This window comes from Chlorocebus sabaeus, chromosome 1 (assembly GCF_047675955.1).
Source record: "Chlorocebus sabaeus isolate Y175 chromosome 1, mChlSab1.0.hap1, whole genome shotgun sequence".
In the NCBI taxonomy this organism is placed as follows: domain Eukaryota; kingdom Metazoa; phylum Chordata; class Mammalia; order Primates; family Cercopithecidae; genus Chlorocebus; species Chlorocebus sabaeus.
Window position 1 is genome coordinate 33,369,639 of NC_132904.1, and position 17,997 is coordinate 33,387,635.

At 35.1% G+C, this 17,997-nt stretch overlaps 1 protein-coding gene across 14 annotated transcripts in view; it reads left to right on the top strand.

Moving 5' to 3' along the window:
• Nucleotides 1-17,997, top strand: part of IMMP1L (inner mitochondrial membrane peptidase subunit 1) — an 83,727-nt gene that overhangs the window by 41,984 nt on the left and 23,746 nt on the right. For all 14 annotated transcript variants that reach the window (XM_073017575.1, XM_037997508.2, XM_073017566.1 and 11 more), the window contains 3 exons: nucleotides 4,063-4,196; nucleotides 6,642-6,730; nucleotides 10,936-11,062. In XM_073017575.1, coding sequence (XP_072873676.1) covers nucleotides 4,092-4,196; nucleotides 6,642-6,730; nucleotides 10,936-11,062 — 321 coding nt within the window. In that variant the 5' untranslated portion in view covers nucleotides 4,063-4,091. The remainder of the gene's footprint in view (nucleotides 1-4,062; nucleotides 4,197-6,641; nucleotides 6,731-10,935; nucleotides 11,063-17,997) is intronic.

A 17,997-nucleotide genomic window follows, 5' to 3' on the forward strand; every position in this document is an offset into this window, starting at 1 on the left:
TTGTTACATGTATACATTATATAATGATCAAATTGGGGTAATTAGCATATTTACCTCAAACACATCATTTCTTTATGTCATGAACAGTGAAGATCTTCTTGTAGCTTTTTGAAAATATACAATAAATTATAGTTAACTGTATTCACCCAACAGTGCTGCAGAAGGCAGGAACTCATTCCTCCTATCTAGCTGTAATTTTGTGTCCATTAACCAACTTCTCATTCTCCCCTCCTACCTCCCTTTCCCAGCCTCTGATACCCATATTTCTACACTATTCTTCCATAGGCTCAATTTTTTTTTAAGCTCCTGCAGATGAGTGAAAACGTAAGGTATTTTTCTTCCTGTGCCAGATTTATTTCTCTTAACATAATGTGCCCCAGGGTCATTCATATTGCCTTGAATAACAGGATTTCATTCTCCTTGTGGCTGAATAATATTCCATTGTGTATGTATAGCATGTTTTTCTTTATCCGTTCATCTGATGGATATTTCAGTTGATTCTATGTCTTAGCTATTGTGAATAGTAGCTAAGCTGCAATAAACATGGGGATGTAGGTATCCCTTTGATATACTGATTTCCTTTATTTTGGATTAATACCCAGTAGCAGGATTGCGAGAATTATTTTTTGATTCTCTTTTGAGTTTTTAAAGAAACCTCCACACTGTTTTCCATAATGACTGTACTAATTTACATTCCCACTAACAGGGTATATGAATTTTCTTTTCTCCACATCCTTGCCAACACTTACTTTGTATTATTTGATAATAATCTAACTGGGGTAAGATGATACCTGATTATCTTTGCATCTAAAAATGCAAGTTTTGACTTGCATTTCCCTGAAGATTAGTGATGTTGAGCATATTTTTATATATTTGTTGGCCATTTGTATGTTTTCTTTTGAAAAACGTCTATTAAGATAATTTGTCCACTTTTTAATTGAGTTATTTGGTTTTTTGCTGTTGAGTTCCTTGTATATTCTGAATATTAGTCCATATCGGATGCATAGTTTGCAAATATTTTCTCCCATTCGACATGTTGTCTTTTTACTTTATTATTTTCATTGCTGAGCAGAAGCTTTTTAGTTTAAATCCCATTTGTCTATTTTTGTTCTTTCTTGCTTGTTCTTTTGATTTCTTGGCCATAAAATCTTTGCCTAGACCAATGTCTTGAAGTGTTTACCTTATAGTATTATGGTTTGATCTTATTTATAAGTCTGTAATTTATTTTAAGTTGATTTTTATATATGGTTAGAGATATGGGGACTAGTTTTGTCCTTCTGCATGTGGATATCCAAATTTTCGAGCACCATTTATTGAAGGGATGTCCTTTCTCCAGTGTATGCTTCTGGCACCTTGTCAAAAATCAGTTGGCTGTAAATACATGGATTTATTTCTGGGTTCTCTGTTCTGTCCCATTGGTCTATGTGTTTTTTTTTTTTGTTTTTGTTTTTGTTTTTTTTTTTGAGACGGAGTCTTGCTCTATAGCCCGGGCTGGAGTGCAGTGGCCGGATCTCAGCTCACTGCAAGCTCCGCCTCCCGGGTTTACACCATTCTCCTGCCTCAGCCGCCCGAGTAGCTGGGACTACAGGCGCCCGCCACCTCGCCTGGCTAGTTTTTTGTATTTTTTTTAGTAGAGACAGGGTTTCACCGTGTTAGCCAGGATGGTCTCGATCTCCTGACCTCGTGATCCGCCCGTCTCGGCCTCCCAAAGTGCTGGGATTACAGGCTTGAGCCACCGCGCCCGGCCGGTCTATGTGTTTTTATACCAATACCATGCTGTTTTGGTTACTGTAGCTTTGTAGTGTATTTTAAAGTCAGGTAGTGTAATACCATCAGCTTTATTCATTTTGCTCAATATTGCTTTGGTTATTTGGGGTCTTGTGGTTCTGTATGAATTTTAAGATTGTTTTCTAATTCTGTGAAAAATGACTTTGGCATATTGATAGAGATTGCATTGAATCTTTAGATCACATTGGGTAGTATGGTCATTTTAACAATATTAATTCTTATAATCCATGAGTATGGGCTGTCTTTCCATTTTTATTTTTTATGTCCTCTTCAATTCTTTCAGTGTTTTTGTAGTTTTCATTTTAGAGGCCTTTCACCTCCTTGGGTAAATTTATTCCTAGTTATGTTTTTAATGTTTTATAGCTATTTTAAGTGGGATTGCTTTATTGATCCCATTGATTTCTTATTCAGCTAGATCATTCCTGTTGAATAAAATGCTACTAATTTTTGTATGTTGACTTTGTATCCTGCAACTTTATTGAATTCATTTATCAGTTCTAAAAGTATTTGTGGTGAAGTCTTTAGATTTTTCTATATATAAGATCATGTCATCCATAACCAGGATAGTTACTTCCTCTTTTTCAATGTGGATGCCCTTTATTTCTTTATTTTGCCTAATTGCTGTGGCTGAGACTTCCATTACTATGTTGAATAAGGGTGATTAAAGTGGGCATCAGTGTCTTGTTCCAGATCTTAGAGGACAGGCTTTCAGCTTTTCCCCCATTAAGTATGATATTAGCTGTGGGTTTGTCATATATTGCCTTTTATTGTTTTGATGTATGTTCCTTCTTTGCCTAATTTCTTGAGAGTTTGTATCATGAAGTGATGTTGAAATTTATCAAATGCTTTTTCTGCGTCTATTGAGATCATTTTATGGTTTTTGTTCTTCATTCTGTTGATGTGTTATATCACGCTGTTTGATTGGCATGTGTTGAACCATCCTTGCATCCCTGGGATAAATCCCACCTGATTGTGGTGTATTATCTCTTTAATGTGTTGTTGGGTTTGGTTTGCTAGTATTTTGTTGAGGATTGTTGCATCTGAGCTCACTGGCATTTTGGCCTGTAGTTTCTCTTTTCCTGTGTCTGGTTTGGGCATTAGGGCAATGCTGACCTAAATGAATTAGGAAGAATTCCCTCAATTTCCAGTTTTTTGGAATAGTTTGAGAAGAATTGGTGTTGGTTCTTTTTTATATGTTTGGAAGAATTCAGAGGTAAAGCCATCTGATGCTGGGCTTTTCTTTGTTGGGAGACCTTTTATTACTGGCTTCATCCTATACCAACTTTGTGATGATAATAAGCCAGTTACTTTACTAGTCTTAGGCTTTTTTTTGTCTTGTCTATAAATTGAGGATGATAATAATATCTATCTTACAGAGGTATTATATGTAAATCTTGACATGTTAAGCAGATGTTACAAACTATTATTGATGTATTTTAATAAATTTAATTTGAGAACAGTATATTGTAGCCTAGGCCTAAGGGTTAGGCTATTAGTTGAGAAATGCATGATACATAGTTGTGAGAGTTAAATAGGAAGGACAGATATTAGAAATATTTTAGATGAATAATATTTTAAAATTTTATATAGCTTTTAAAAATCTTTAAATGGTACTTTATGCTGTTGTTTCATAGTATGTCTGTGTTCCTTCTGTTACATCAATAGTTAATAACTCACAAATGAATGTAACTTTATAATTTATAAAGTACTTTGACATATGTTGCTGAATTTGATTCTAAGAATCATTCTATGAGAGATTATTTCTACTAGGCCCCAGAAAGATTAAGTAGTTTGTTGAAGATTATACAAGTTAGTAAAAGAACCAGTGTGAAACTTGAATCTCCATATTCCTATTCTAGTGATTTCTCCATTATTTTCTATTACATGGCAAGAAGTAATATATAGCAAGGAACAAATGTGAAAAACTGTTATTAGTCCTTTGAAAGAGTTACTATCTTTTTTAAGCATCTGCCATAATAGAAGAAATAACCAAGACATGGAAGGGGACAGACTAGTTTAGAATCTACTAATTATATAATTCATATATAGACCTAGTGGCATTTGAATATAAACTTTGGTAAATCTAAATATTTAATGGCTGCAATTTGCCATAATATCATTAGTAGAACTGATAATAAACTCTTGCTTTCCTGCACCAAATTGTATTAGGCACTTAGTACATTTTGGGTGATTGTAAAATATATTACAATAGAGCTGTTTCTTAAATGTTTTTAAATAGTATTGATCATGAAACTTTTTGAAATTTACCATCAGGCCAATGGTGGCAGAGTCTACATAGAACTATGCTTCGTGGTGTTCTGGGGAAAACCTTTCGACTTGTTGGCTATACTATTCAGTATGGCTGTATAGCTCATTGTGCTTTTGAATACGTTGGTGGTGTTGTCATGGTAAGTTTTTATGTTCAAGAATATTCATCTTAAATATATACTTCTTTTCAAATGGAAGGAAAATGTGTTTTTCCTTTTGTTATAGCTGAAGTTATTTAATTATTAAAATGTGAAAGTTAAAACATAACATCTTTCTAAATATTGGAATAATAAGAGAGTGTGTTTGAATTGGCCCTGAGAGAAGGTATAAGGACCGTTACTTAAATATTTTCTGTATTCTGTTTCTAATGGGCACAAAAGGTCCTTTTGAATAGTAGAACAATAGTAGTCGTTACCATTTACTGAATCCTATTTACTGTGTTTCAGGATATGTTTGATGTTTTACACTTACTAATTTAATCTTTTACACTTCTTTGAGATACTTATTAGTAATCCAATATACACATGAGGAAATGAATTGAGAAAGCTTAAGTAACTTACTTGTTCCAGATCCCACAGTTAGTAAGTAACTTGAAATTTCAACACATATTTGTCCAGTTTTCAAAATTCCAGCTCATTACCACCATGTTTAACTGTAATTAAAACAAATTAATAATCTGTAATTAAGACAGATTATTCTGCCTAATGTCTATATTAAAATGTTAAAGTTGTTCCCTATCCCCAACTAATACTTGTTCTTAATATTGTAGTGGGAAACTATGAACTGTGGTTGTTGATTCAAACTTTTTGTCATGTAAAGAACAAATTGATTGACCAGCCAGTTTTTTTTAATTGTTGTTATTACTGTCGTTTTTGTTTTTTTAAATTAGGTTTACTTTATCAGATTGACCGTCACGTAACTTCCAGTTAAGATGGAGTAATGGAAATATATATGTTTAACTCAAATTTCCCTTTTTTTTTTTTTTGAGACAGGGTCTTGCTCTGTTGCCTGGGCTGGAGTGCAATCGAGTGATCTCAGTTCACTGCAGCCTCCGCCTCCTGGGCACAAAACAGTTCTCGTGCCTCAGCCTCCCAAGTAACTGGGACTACAGGGGTGCAACACCACGCCTGGCTAATTGTTGTATTTTTAGTACAGATGGCATTTCACCATGTTGTCCAGGCTGGGCACGAACTCCTGGCGTCAAGTGATCTGCCCACCTTGGCCTCCCAAAGTTCTGGTTTTATAGGTATGAGCCACTGTGCCTGGCTGAAACTTGCCACCTTGATTTTTTGTAAGTTAGATTGGTACTTCCAAAGGTAGCAAACAAACTGTAATCATATTTCTTCTTATTTCTGCCTGAGTAGGAACTTTTGAGTAAAAAGTTTTATTTACAAGTAGAGTAAATAGAGACTGTCGTATTTAGATTTTTAAGGTGGCAATGATAATTTTTTCTGATTCTGGGGTAGAGGTTGAGTATCCCTTATCAGAAATACTTGGGACCAGAGGTGTTATGGATTTTAGATTTTTTTTGAATTTTGGAATATTTGCATATATATAATGAGATATTTTGGGGATGGGACCCAAATCTGAACACAAAATTCATTTGTATTTCATATGTACCTTGTATGCATAGCCTGAAGGTAATGTTATATGCTATTTTAAAGAATTTTGTACATGAAACAAAAATTTTGACTGCATGTTGGCTATGATGCATCCCATGGGGTCAGGTATGGAATTTACCGTTTGTGGTATCATGTAGACTCTCAGAACATTTCAGATTTTAGAGCATTTAAAAATTCAGATGTTTTATTAGGGATACTCAACCTGTATATATCAAGATTATGGTTTTGAGACATACAAATAGGAAAACCTTTGATTGCTTTATTGTAAAGATGGGGTCTCTTTAGGTTGTCAGGTTTGGTCTTGAACTCCTGTCCTCAAGTCTTTCTTCCAAAGTTTTGGAATTACAGGTGTGAGCCACCATGCCTAGCCCTGAAAATCTTTAAAGTCCATGTCTTCATACTAGTATTTTTCAGTAGAAAATTTAAGTTGTAGGCCCATGAAATGAGTAAGCTATTCTCTTGGAAGAGGAAGATGGGCATAAGCTCATTGAGAATAGTTTAATACCATTTAGTAAATCATCATCATGTTCACTGGATTATATCTGATAGTAATAAGAAAATGAATCATTCTCCCATTCATTCAACCAATATGTATGGTTTATCAATTTTGTACCAAACATTGTTCTTGGCTTTGGTTATATAGCTGGGAACATGAGAGAGATCTCTGCCCTCATAGAACTGACATTCTATAGAGTGGCCTAAATTTGGAAACATAGGTAGTTTGTTTTATTCAGGCATTATAATGTGAAATCAATAATCCATTTATAACATATTTTTCTATATTTCCAGACTTAGTGGCTACTCTAGAGTTGAACTTATTTGAGAACTGCCAGATTTTCATGAATCATCCCCCAAGCTTTAAGAACATTTGCTTGATTTTCTTTCTTTTAAGCCTGCTCAAATGATTTATGTTAAATTTAAAAGAGATTTTGAATTTAGATTACAAATTACCTCTCTTTTCAGTGTTCTGGACCATCAATGGAGCCTACAATTCAAAATTCAGATATTGTCTTTGCAGAAAATCTTAGTCGACATTTTTATGGTATCCAAAGGTAAATTTCTGTCATGGATATATTAAATTTACAGTGAAAATATATACACACATTATGTCTTTTCTGCAATTCCTTAACTTCATCTTTAAAAACTGTTCCATAAATAAACATGTTAATAACCAGCTAGTTAAAATTTTGAGTCAAATATTTTCTTTCAGTTTGAGAAATTTTAATAGTTTCTCAAACATCTGCAGTCTCTTGGGTCGTTGTATCTCTTGCATCATTGTGAAAAATAATTAACAGTCCCTTCCAATATACATGTAAGCTTAACTTTTTTTTATTGGGTTTTAGAATGTTTTCAGTTAAGAACTAGGAACTTAGGTATTACATTACAGATCCAAATCAATGTTTTTGTTCTTTAATTTTAAAAATAATCCTGTAGTTCTATTGATTGCTATCTTATTCTCTATGTATAGCCTTTGATGACTGTTTGATGGTTTTTATTTTTTTAAATTTTCTGATACACATTTTTTGAGATGCGGTCTTGCTCTGGCTCCCAGGCTGGAGTGCAGTGACACGATCTCAGCTCCCTGCAGCCTCAACCTCCTGGGCTCCAGTGATCCTTCCCCAGTCTCCCAAGTAGCTGTGACTACAGGTATATACACCACGCCCAGATAATTTTTGTAGTTTTTGTAGAGACTGGGTTTTGCCATGTTGCCCAGGCTGGTCTCAAACTCCTGAGCTCAAGCAATCCGCTCACCTCAGCCTGCCAAAGTGTTGAGATTACAGGTGTGAGCCACCATGCCCAGCCCATTTGATGATTTTTAGATTACATCATTGTATATGGCTGTGAACCAGGAATTGTATATATTATGAGTCTCCTGATTAATTATATTAACTTGAATAACTCCTGGGCAAATATTGTCTGTCACTAAACCTTTTAAAGTCCTATTTCACGGGAGGCTGAGGCAGGAGAATTGCTTGAACCTGGGAGATGGAGGTTGCAGTGAGCCGAGATCGTGCCACTGCACTCCAGCCTGGGTGACAGAGCAAGACTCCTTCCCCCCAAAAAATAATTTAAAAATCCTATTTCAAATGGTGGTTCCAATCCTTGTAATACCCTTTATTCCAGTTAACTCTATGAGAATGATCTCTTCCAAATGAATGTCAAGTATTAATAATTTAATATATTTTCTAAAGAGCACCTCTCTGATATCCTAAAATTTTGAGTCCATTTGTTTTTTATAATTCTGAAAAAAATCTATGCCTGCTTTCATTTCAGTAAACTACAAATTTAATTCCCTTGAGCTAGTATTTAGTTTATGGCATAATAAGTAGGTTTAGGCACTTCTCTTTCACTGTTCACCTTTGCTATAACCTATTTCACAGTACTGAAAATTGTTAAGAATACATTGCTCCACATTTACTGATCTTTCACCAGCCTTAGATTCTGCAGATAAACTCTCTTGGTCAAGCTGTATAGTTTGGCATGCTCCCTAGGTAATTCTTCTTCAAATCTTTTACCCATAACAACTTCTATATACTTAATTGTACATACAGGAGTTATAAAATAAAACTTATATAATAGATAGTGTTGTTGCTCCCTTTTCTTCTTAACTTATATCAAATTATCCTTATATAGCCTTTGAATTAACTGGAGACCTAGCCTCATGATGTAGCATGAAAACAAGTGTCTGTGTTCCATGCCAGTGACATAATTTTATTCACAATAATCCTTGGGCATCCTGAATGAGGAGCTGAACTTGTTGGCTGAGTAGTTTTTGAATACACAGCTTGATATTTTTTAAACAATTACTCGTTGCATTCAGATAAGTGAAACAAATAACTACATTCAGTAAATGAATTCAGATTCTTTGAAGATCTTATTTTGTACTCTATTCATCCAGGTTACAGGACAGCTCAAAATCTGGCATTTATGAGATATACCAAAGTAACTTTTAGAGCCAAGGTAGCCAGCTGGTAACTTTTACTTAAAAAATATTACTGTCCTGAGTATTCTCTTTCTTTTACCCGCAGCACAGAACTCAAGATTTCAGGGGAATATTTGACTCCTGGTAAGGGGTTCTGTTGTTGGCTGCCTGTTTCTAAATGTAAAATAACCTTCCATTTAGGCAAGAGTAAAAGTTTGCATATCTAGTATCTAAAGCACATGGATGTCTCTTCAGTCAGCTGCAGAGAACACTCAACCTTGAGACAGTCAAATTTTTACTACTGCTTATTCTTTCAATAAATAGTAGTGAGCACCTAATTTATAAGATGTACCGTACATTATAGAGAATATTAAGATTAATGAGATATTGACACTAGTTTTCAAAAGCTTACTGTGTAGTAGAATAAGTTGTTTATAAATATGAGAAAATGTTAATAAGCTTCCTTTTAAAACTATTTGAAGGAGTTAAGAATCCAAGGGATATGTATTTTGATCTAAATGCTATGCATATGTCTACTTAGACTACCAGAAATAAAGTTTATGTTAATACTACTTTCTACAAAAACAGCACGACTGAATTATGATTTCTATGTTGCCATTCGAGTGCAAAGTTTGTTTTAAGGGTCATATTGATTATTTGATCAAAGAACTTAAGCTTCATTAAACACCCATGGAAAAACGTCTCTTCCTCCAAAGCTACCCAAAATCAACTTTGATGGTGTGTTACAATTTTTGCAAATTTGTTCATCTGAACAGATCCACTGACATGGTTCTAGTTGTTTAGAAAGAAAATACCGTATTCTATTTTCAAAAGAAGGCAACATCCAAATTATAGAATGTAATGATTTGCTACCTTTCAACTCTTACCAAGAATAGCCTCAAGAGATCATCATTGTAAATACTATTTCTGCACTTTCTGTAAAATTTCCGATAATGGTATCTTTTATTCTGTTATATAAGAATGTTTCTTGTGAATTTCTCTTTGATTTAGTTTTTAGGGAAAATTTTGTCTTACTTCCCAAACTGTTATTTTATTAATTAATGATTTCCATGTAACTGGTCTTAATTTCTTCTGACTTGGCTCCCAAAGAGTTTAGAACCCATTTTAATGCTTCCATAGAGCAGTTACTAGGTTTCTGATTTCATCATCATTTTCCTTTTATTCTTATGACGTTTAATACTATTTTGACATATGCCTATTTTATTATAAGTAACATTAAACTATTTCTGGAACTAGGTACAATTAATAAGTAAATATGTTAAATCCTTTTAAATGTGTGTTAGTCAACAGAATTCACATATTGCTCGTTTTATGCAGAAAGAGCATTGTGTTCTGTTTGACTGTGGTCATTAGTCCTAGGTTCTGTCTTCTTCCTTTCCACTTTTTAGGATCTTTCTTATTTTTTATTACCAAATAGATTGTCAGTTCTTCTTATCATAAATCATGTCTTCTGTATGTAATCAGACCCTTATTGGTTTTATATGTTTGATGTCTCATTTTATTTTTCAGAGTGTATATTTGGGCAACTTTTAGCATTTTATTTTGTTGTATCTTTTGATTTTTGTTCTGAAATATAAGTTCTTTTGATACAGGTTATAGGACTTATATGCTATCATTCCTCAATTATTTGAGTTCTAGGGAAACATGGATGATGTTTTTACCTTTTTAGTGTACCCTAAAGTCAATCAGTGCTACTGCCTGGACAGCAATATTTGTTTACTTAATTTGTTAGTATTTATATGGAATTGTGTGGAGGGTTTTTTGTTTGTTTGTTTGTTTTGGTTCATTTGGGATTTTTCTTGGTTTTTGTTTGTTTGTTTTTTTGAGACATGGTCTCAGTCTCTTGCCCATGGTGGCACGATCAGAGCTTACTGTAGCCATGAACTCCTGGTTTCAAGCAATCCCCTTGCCGTAGCCTCCCAAAGTGCTGAGATTATAGTTGTGAGCCACTGTATCTGGCCTATATAGAATTGCTTTCCCACAATTTTGGTTCTAAGAATTTGGACACAGGAGTAAAGCATAGTGGATACAATGCAAAAAGATAATTCTTGTGGAATTATCTGAAAGTTTAGAATCTTCTGAAATTATCAGAAATTTTAGATAGCCTTTTCATCACTCTTATTGTTGGATTCTCACCCAAAGTATTCAGTCGCAAAGGTTCTCAAAACCAGTAAATGTATGGAAGAGTCAGTATATGAGAGGATAAAGGTTATGGCTTTGTTTAAGTTGCCTTATAAAAGTATTAAAGCAGTGCCATGCATGTGTTTATGCTTAATAAATAATACAGACATTTCTTTGACTTTTCCCCCTCAGAGGTGACATTGTGATTGCAAAAAGCCCAAGTGATCCAAAATCAAATATTTGTAAAAGAGTAATTGGTTTGGAAGGAGACAAAATCCTCACCACTAGTCCATCAGATTTCTTTAAAAGCCATAGTTATGTAAGTAACATTTCAATTATGTTATTTTTTGGTGTCATAATTGATTAACATTAACTGAATGCTGACAAAAGAAAATAATGTTTATTCATATTTTGAATGTAAGAAAAAATGCATCCAGTAGAATTTAAATATATTCATATCAAGAACAATTCAGCCATTATATTTTATATATTTTAGTTACTTTTAAAATCTACATAAACATCGTAATAATTGTTACAGGCAAAATTTACCAGTGGATGCTAAAATTATTGGACAAAAGTTTGAGAAGAAATAGAACTTTGCATAATCTTAAAGTATCTCTCCCAAGATATTTATTACAAAGGGAAAAAACCTTAGAGGTGAAACCTGTCAGGCACCACTTTAACTGAGTTATCTTCATCATCATAACATGATATATCAACATAATGTAGCCTCTGATTGAAGCATCAAGAAGGGCACTTGCAGGAAAAAAAAGTTACAACCTCAGTCTACTCATGAGAAAACATAAGATGATTCCAAATTGAAGGTCATTCTACAATATAACTGACCAATACTCTTCAAAAATGTCAAGGTCATAAAAAACACGGAAAGATCGAGGCCCTGTCATAGATTGGAGCAGACAAAGGAGACATGATAACTAAATGCATTTGGGATCCTGGCTTAGAAAGATTTTCCACTATTAGTGGGAAGTCTGACAAAATCAAATAAACCCTATGCTTTATTTTTTTTTTAACATCCTATTTAAATTTTGATAATCAAAATTGTGTATATTGAAATTGTATACAACCACTTTGCTTGTACAGCTAGAAAAAGTGCAAGAATAGTAAAATGGAAGAATGAAGAGTAGATACAATGTGTTAGCTCCTTTCACCAATCACATGGCTTCTGTAACAGAGCTTAGGGGAAGAGATGGCCTTTTGTTTACTCAGCATATACTCTTCTTACTTTAATAATTATAGCTTAATTTTCTACTTTACATCTTCTGTGTCACTATCAAATTATTGATGTGGCTGTTAACTAACATTATCTCTGTATTCATCCTCAATGTAAACAGACAACTGAATAATGACATTGTCATCCTAAATTTATTTTGAACCATAATAGCCTCTGATTGCCCTATAAGTAAGTTTGATCAATAGACTGTTAAATAATCAATCTTATTTATTTATCATTTGTAATAGACTATGGTTCAGCTGTACAAGTGCTTTTGATATTTATTACTACAATGTTAAATACATAGTAATTGTTACCTTATGGTGATAACAGTGTTAAAGATGATAGTCAGGTAACATATTTTTCTACTATTGCTTTCATCATGGACACTGTATCCTCTTCTCCTTAAAAAATGTTAGATTTTCCATGTAATTTCACCTTCATATGACTATTAACATTTCCTGAGATATTCTAGTCACGTCTGAATTGCTTTAGCATCATTGTGTGTACTTGAAACCAGAAATGATATCAACAGACAGAACAACAGAGCAAAAAAATACCGTATCGTTGTTGTCGATTTCTTTCTAAGAGTTATTAGAGGAGGATGTCAGTACAAAAGGATTCAGATGAAGTCTCTGCTAAGTAATCAGAGAAGATAACCAGCACTGTAAGATGTAAATTTTTTAAATATTCTATTCAAGGAAAATATTCATTGAGTTTTGTTTTTAATTGACACAAAATAATTGTACATTATTTATGGGGTATAGTGTGATGTTTCAATACTAATATACATTGTATAAAAATGAAATTAGTATATTTAGCATACCTATCACCTCATGTATTTTTTTTTTTAATTATACTTTAAGTTCTAGGGTACATGTGCATAACGTGCAGGTTTGTTACATATGTATACTTGTGCCATGTTGGCGTGCTGCACCCATCAACTCGTCAGCACCCATCAGCTTGTCATTTACATCAGGTATAACTCCCAATGCAATCCCTCCCCCCTCTCTCCTCCCCATGATAGGCCCCAGTGTATGATGTTCCCCTTCCCGAGTCCAAGTAATCTCATTGTTCAGTTCCCACATATGAGTGAGAACATGCGGTGTTTGGTTTTCTGTTCTTGCGATAGTTTGCTGAGAATGATGGTTTCCAGCTACATCCATGTCCCTACAAAGGACACAAACTCATCCTTTTTTATGGCTGCATAGCATTCCATGGTGTATATGTGCCACATTTTCTTAATCCACTGATGGACATTTGGATTGATTCCAAGTCTTTGCTATTGTGAATAGTGCCGCAATAAACAGACGTGTGCATGTGTCTTTATAGCAGCATGATTTATAATCCTTTGGGTATATACCCAGTAATGGGATGGCTAGGTCATATGGTACTTCTAGTTCTAGATCCTTGAGGAATCACCATACTGTTTTCCATAATGGCTGAACTAGTTTACAGTCCCACCAACAGTGTAAAAGTGTTCCTATTTCTCCACATCCTCTCCAGCACCTGTTGTTTCCTGACTTTTGAATGATCGCCATTCTAACTGGTGTGAGATGGTATCTCATTGTGGTTTTGATTTGCATTTCTCTGATGGCCAGTGATGATGAGCATTTTTTCATGTGTCTGTTGGCTGTATGAATGTCTTCTTTTGAGAACTGTCTGTTCATATCCTTTGCCCAGTTTTTGATGGGGTTGTTTGTTTTTTTCTTGTAAATTTGTTTGAGTTCTTTGTAAGTTCTGGATATTAGCCCTTTGTCAGATGAGTAGATTGCAAAAATGTTCTCCCATCCTGTAGGTTGCCTGTTCACTCTGCTGGTAGTTTCTTTTGCTGTGCAGAAGCTCTTGAGTTTAATTAGATCCCATTTGTCAATTTTGGCTTTTGTTGCCATTGCTTTTGGTGTTTTAGACATGAAGTCCTTGCCCATGCCTATGTCCTGAATGGTATTACCTAGGTTTTCTTCTAGGGTTTTTATGGTATTCGGTCTAACATTTAAGTCTCTAATCCATCTTGAATTAATTTTCGTGTAAGGAGTAAGGAAAGGATCCAGTTTCAGCTTTCTACTTATGGCTAGCCAATTTTCCCAGCACCATTTATTAAATAGGGAATCCTATCCCCATTTCTTGTTTTTCTCAGGTTTGTCAAAGATCAGATGGCTGTAGATGTGTGGTATTATTTTGGAGGACTCTGTTCTGTTCCATTGGTCTATATCTCTGTTTTGGTACCAGTACCATGCTGTTTTGGTTACTGTAGCCTTGTAGTATATTTTGAAGTCAGGTAGCGTGATGCTTCCAGCTTTGTTCTTTTGACTTAGGATTGTCTTGGCAATGCAGGGTCTTTTTTGGTTCCATATGAACGTTAAACTAGTTTTTTCCAATTCTGTGAAGAAACTCATTGGTAGCTTGATGGGGATGGCATTGAATCTATAAATTACCTTGGGCTGTATGGCCATTTTCACAATATTGATTCTTCCTATCCATGAGCATGGAATGTTCTTCCATTTGTTTGTGTCCTCTTTTATTTCACTGAGTGGTGGTTTGTAGTTCTCCTTGAAGAGGTCCTTTACATCCCTTGTAAGTTGGATTCCTAGATATTTTATTCTCTTTGAAGCAATTGTGAATGGAAGTTCATTCATGATTTGGCTCTCTGTTTGTCTGTTACTGGTGTATAAGAATGCTTGTGATTTTTGCACATTGATTTTGTATCCTGAGACTTTGCTGAAGTTGCTTATCAGCTTAAGGAGATTTTGGGCTGAAACAATGGGGTTTTCTAAATATACAATCATGTCACCTGCAAACAGGGACAATTTAACTTCTTCTTTTCCTAACTGAATACCTTTTATTTCTTTCTCTTGCCTGATTGCCCTAGCGAGAACTTCCAACACTATGTTGAATGGGAGTGGTGAGAGAGGGCATCCCTGTCTTGTGCCAGTTTTCAAAGGGAATTTTTCCAGTTTTTGCCCATTCAGGATGATATTGGCTGTGGGTTTGTCATAAATAGCTCTTATTATTTTGAGATACGTTCAATCAATACCGAATTTATTGAGCATTTTTAGCATGAAGGGCTGTTGAATTTTGTCAGAATCCTTTTCTGCATCTATTGAAATAATCATGTGGTTTTTGTCGTTGGTTCTGTTTATATGCTGGATTACGTTTATTGATATACGTATGTTGAACCAGCCTTGCATCCCAGGGATGAAGCCCACTTGATCGTGGTGGATAAGCTTTTTGATGTGCTGCTGGATCTGGTTTGCCAGTGTTTTATTGAGGATTTTTGCATCGATGTTCATCAGGGATATTGGTCTAAAATTCTCTTTTTTTTGTGTGTCTCTGCCAGGCTTTGGTATCAGGATGATGTTGGCCTCATAAAATGAGTTAGGGAGGATTCCCTCTTTTTCTATTGATTGGAATAGTTTCAGAAGGAATGGTACCAGCTCCTCCTTGTACCTCTGGTAGAATTCAGCTGTGAATCCATATAGTCCTGGACTTTTTTTGGTTGGTAAGCTATTAATTATTGCCTCAATTTCAGAGCCTACTATTGGTCTATTCAGGGATTCAGCTTCTTCCTGGTTTAGTCTTGGAAGAGTGTAAGTGTCCAGGAAATTATCCATTTCTTCTAGATTTTCTAGTTTATGTGCGTAGAGGTGTTTATAGTATTCTCTGATGGTAGTTTGTATTTATGTGGGGTCGGTAGTGATACCCCCTTCATCATTTTTTATTGCATCTATTTGATTCTTCTCTCTTTTCTTCTTTATTAGTCTTGCTAGCGGTCTATCAATTTTGTTGATCTTTTCAAAAAACTAACTCCTGGATTCATTGATTTTTTGGAGGGTTTTTTGTGTCTCTATCTCCTTCAGTTCTGCTCTGATCTTAGTTATTTCTTGCCTTCTGCTAGCTTTCGAATGTGTTTGCTCTTGCTTCTCTAGTTCTTTTAATTGTGATGTTAGAGTGTCAATTTTAGATCTTTCCAGCTTTCTCTTGTGGGCATTTAGTGCTATAAATTTCCCTCTACACACTGCTTTAAATGTGTCCCAGAGATTCTGGTATGTTGTATCTTTGTTCTCATTGGTTTCAAAGAACATCTTTATTTCTGCCTTCATTTCATTCTGTACCCAGTAGTCATTCAGGAGCAGGTTATTCAGTTTCCATGTGGTTGAGCGGTTTTGATTGAGTTTCTGAGTCCTGAGTTCTAGTTTGATTGCACTGTGGTCTGAGAGACAGTTTGTTATAATTTCCGTTCTTGTACATTTGCTGAGGAGTGCTTTACTTCCAATTATGTGGTCAATTTTGGAATAAGTGTGATGTGGTGCTGAGAAGAATGTATATTCTGTTGATTTGGGGTGGAGAGTTCTGTAGATGTTTATTAGGTCTGCTTGCTGCAGAGATGAGTTCAATTCCTGGATATCCTTGTTAACCTTCTGTCTCGTTGATCTGTCTAATGTTGACAGTGGGGTGTTGAAGTCTCCCATGATTATTGTATGGGAGTCTAAGTCTCTTTGTAAGTCTCTAAGGACTTGCTTTATGAATCTGGGTGCTCCTGTATTGGATGCATATATATTTAGGATAGTTAGCTCTTCCTGTTGAATTGATCCCTTTACCATTATGTAATGGCCTTCTTTTCTCTTTTGATCTTTGATGGTTTAAAGTTTGTTTTATCAGAGACTAGGATTGCAACCCCTGTTTTTTTGTTGTTCTCCATTTGCTTGGTAGATCTTCCTCCATCCCTTTATTTTGAGCCTATGTATGTCTCTGCATGTGAGATGAGTCTCCGGAATACAGCAAACTGATGGGTCTTGACTCTTTATCCAGTTTGCCAGTCTGTTTCTTTTAATTGGAGCATTTAGTCCATTTACATTTAAGGTTAATATTGTTATGTGTGAACTTGATCCTGCCATTATGATATTAACTGGTTATTTTGCTCGTTAGTTGATGCAGTTTCTTCCTGGCCTCGATGGTCTTTACATTTTGGCATGTTTTTGCAATGGCTGGTACTGGTTGTTCCTTTCCATGTTTAGTGCTTCCTTCAGGGTCTCTTGTAAGGCAAGCCTAGTGGTGACAAAATCTCTAAGCATTTGCTTATCTGTATAGGATTTTATTTCTCCTTCACTTATGAAACTTAGTTTGGCTGGATATGAAATTCTGGGTTGAAAATTCTTTTCTTTAAGAATGTTGAATATTGGCCCCCACTCTCTTCTGGCTTGTAGAGTTTCTGCCAAGAGATCTGCTGTTAGTCTGATGGGCTTCCCTTTGTGGGTAACCCGACCTTTCTCTCTGCCGTTAAGATTTTTTCCTTCATTTCAACTTTGGTGAATCTGGCAATTATGTGTCTTGCAGTTGCTTTTCTTGAGGAGTATCTTTGTGGCGTTCTCTGTATTTCCTGAATATGAATGTTGGCCTGCCCTATTACGTTGGGGAAGTTCTCCTGGATGATGTCTTGAAGAGTGTTTTCCAACTTGGTTCCATTTTCCCCCTCACTTTCAGGCACCCCAATCAGACGTAGATTTGGTCTTTTTACATAATCCCATACTTCTTGAAGGCTTTGTTCATTTCTTTTTCTTTAGATTTCTCTTCTCACTTCATTTCATTCATTTGATCCTCAGTCGCTGATACTCTTTCTTCTAGTTGATCGAGTTGGTTACTGAAGCTTGTGCATTTGTCACATATTTCTCGTGTCATGGTTTTTATCTCTGTCAGTTCGTTTATGACCTTCTCTGCATCAATTATTCTAGTTATCAATTCTTCCACTCTTTTTTCAAGATTTTTAGTTTCTTTGCACTGGGTACGTAATTCCTCCTTTAGCTCTGAGAAGTTTGATAGACTGAAGCCTTCTTCTCTCATCTCGTCAAAGTCATTCTCCGTCCAGCTTTGATCCGTTGCTGGCGATGAGCTGTGTTCCTTTGCAGGGGGAGATGCGCTCTGATTTTTTGAATTTCCAGCTTTTCTGCCCTGCTTTTTCCCCCATCTTTGTGGTTTTATCTGCCTCTGGTCTTTGATGATGGTGACGTACTGATGGGGTTTTGGTG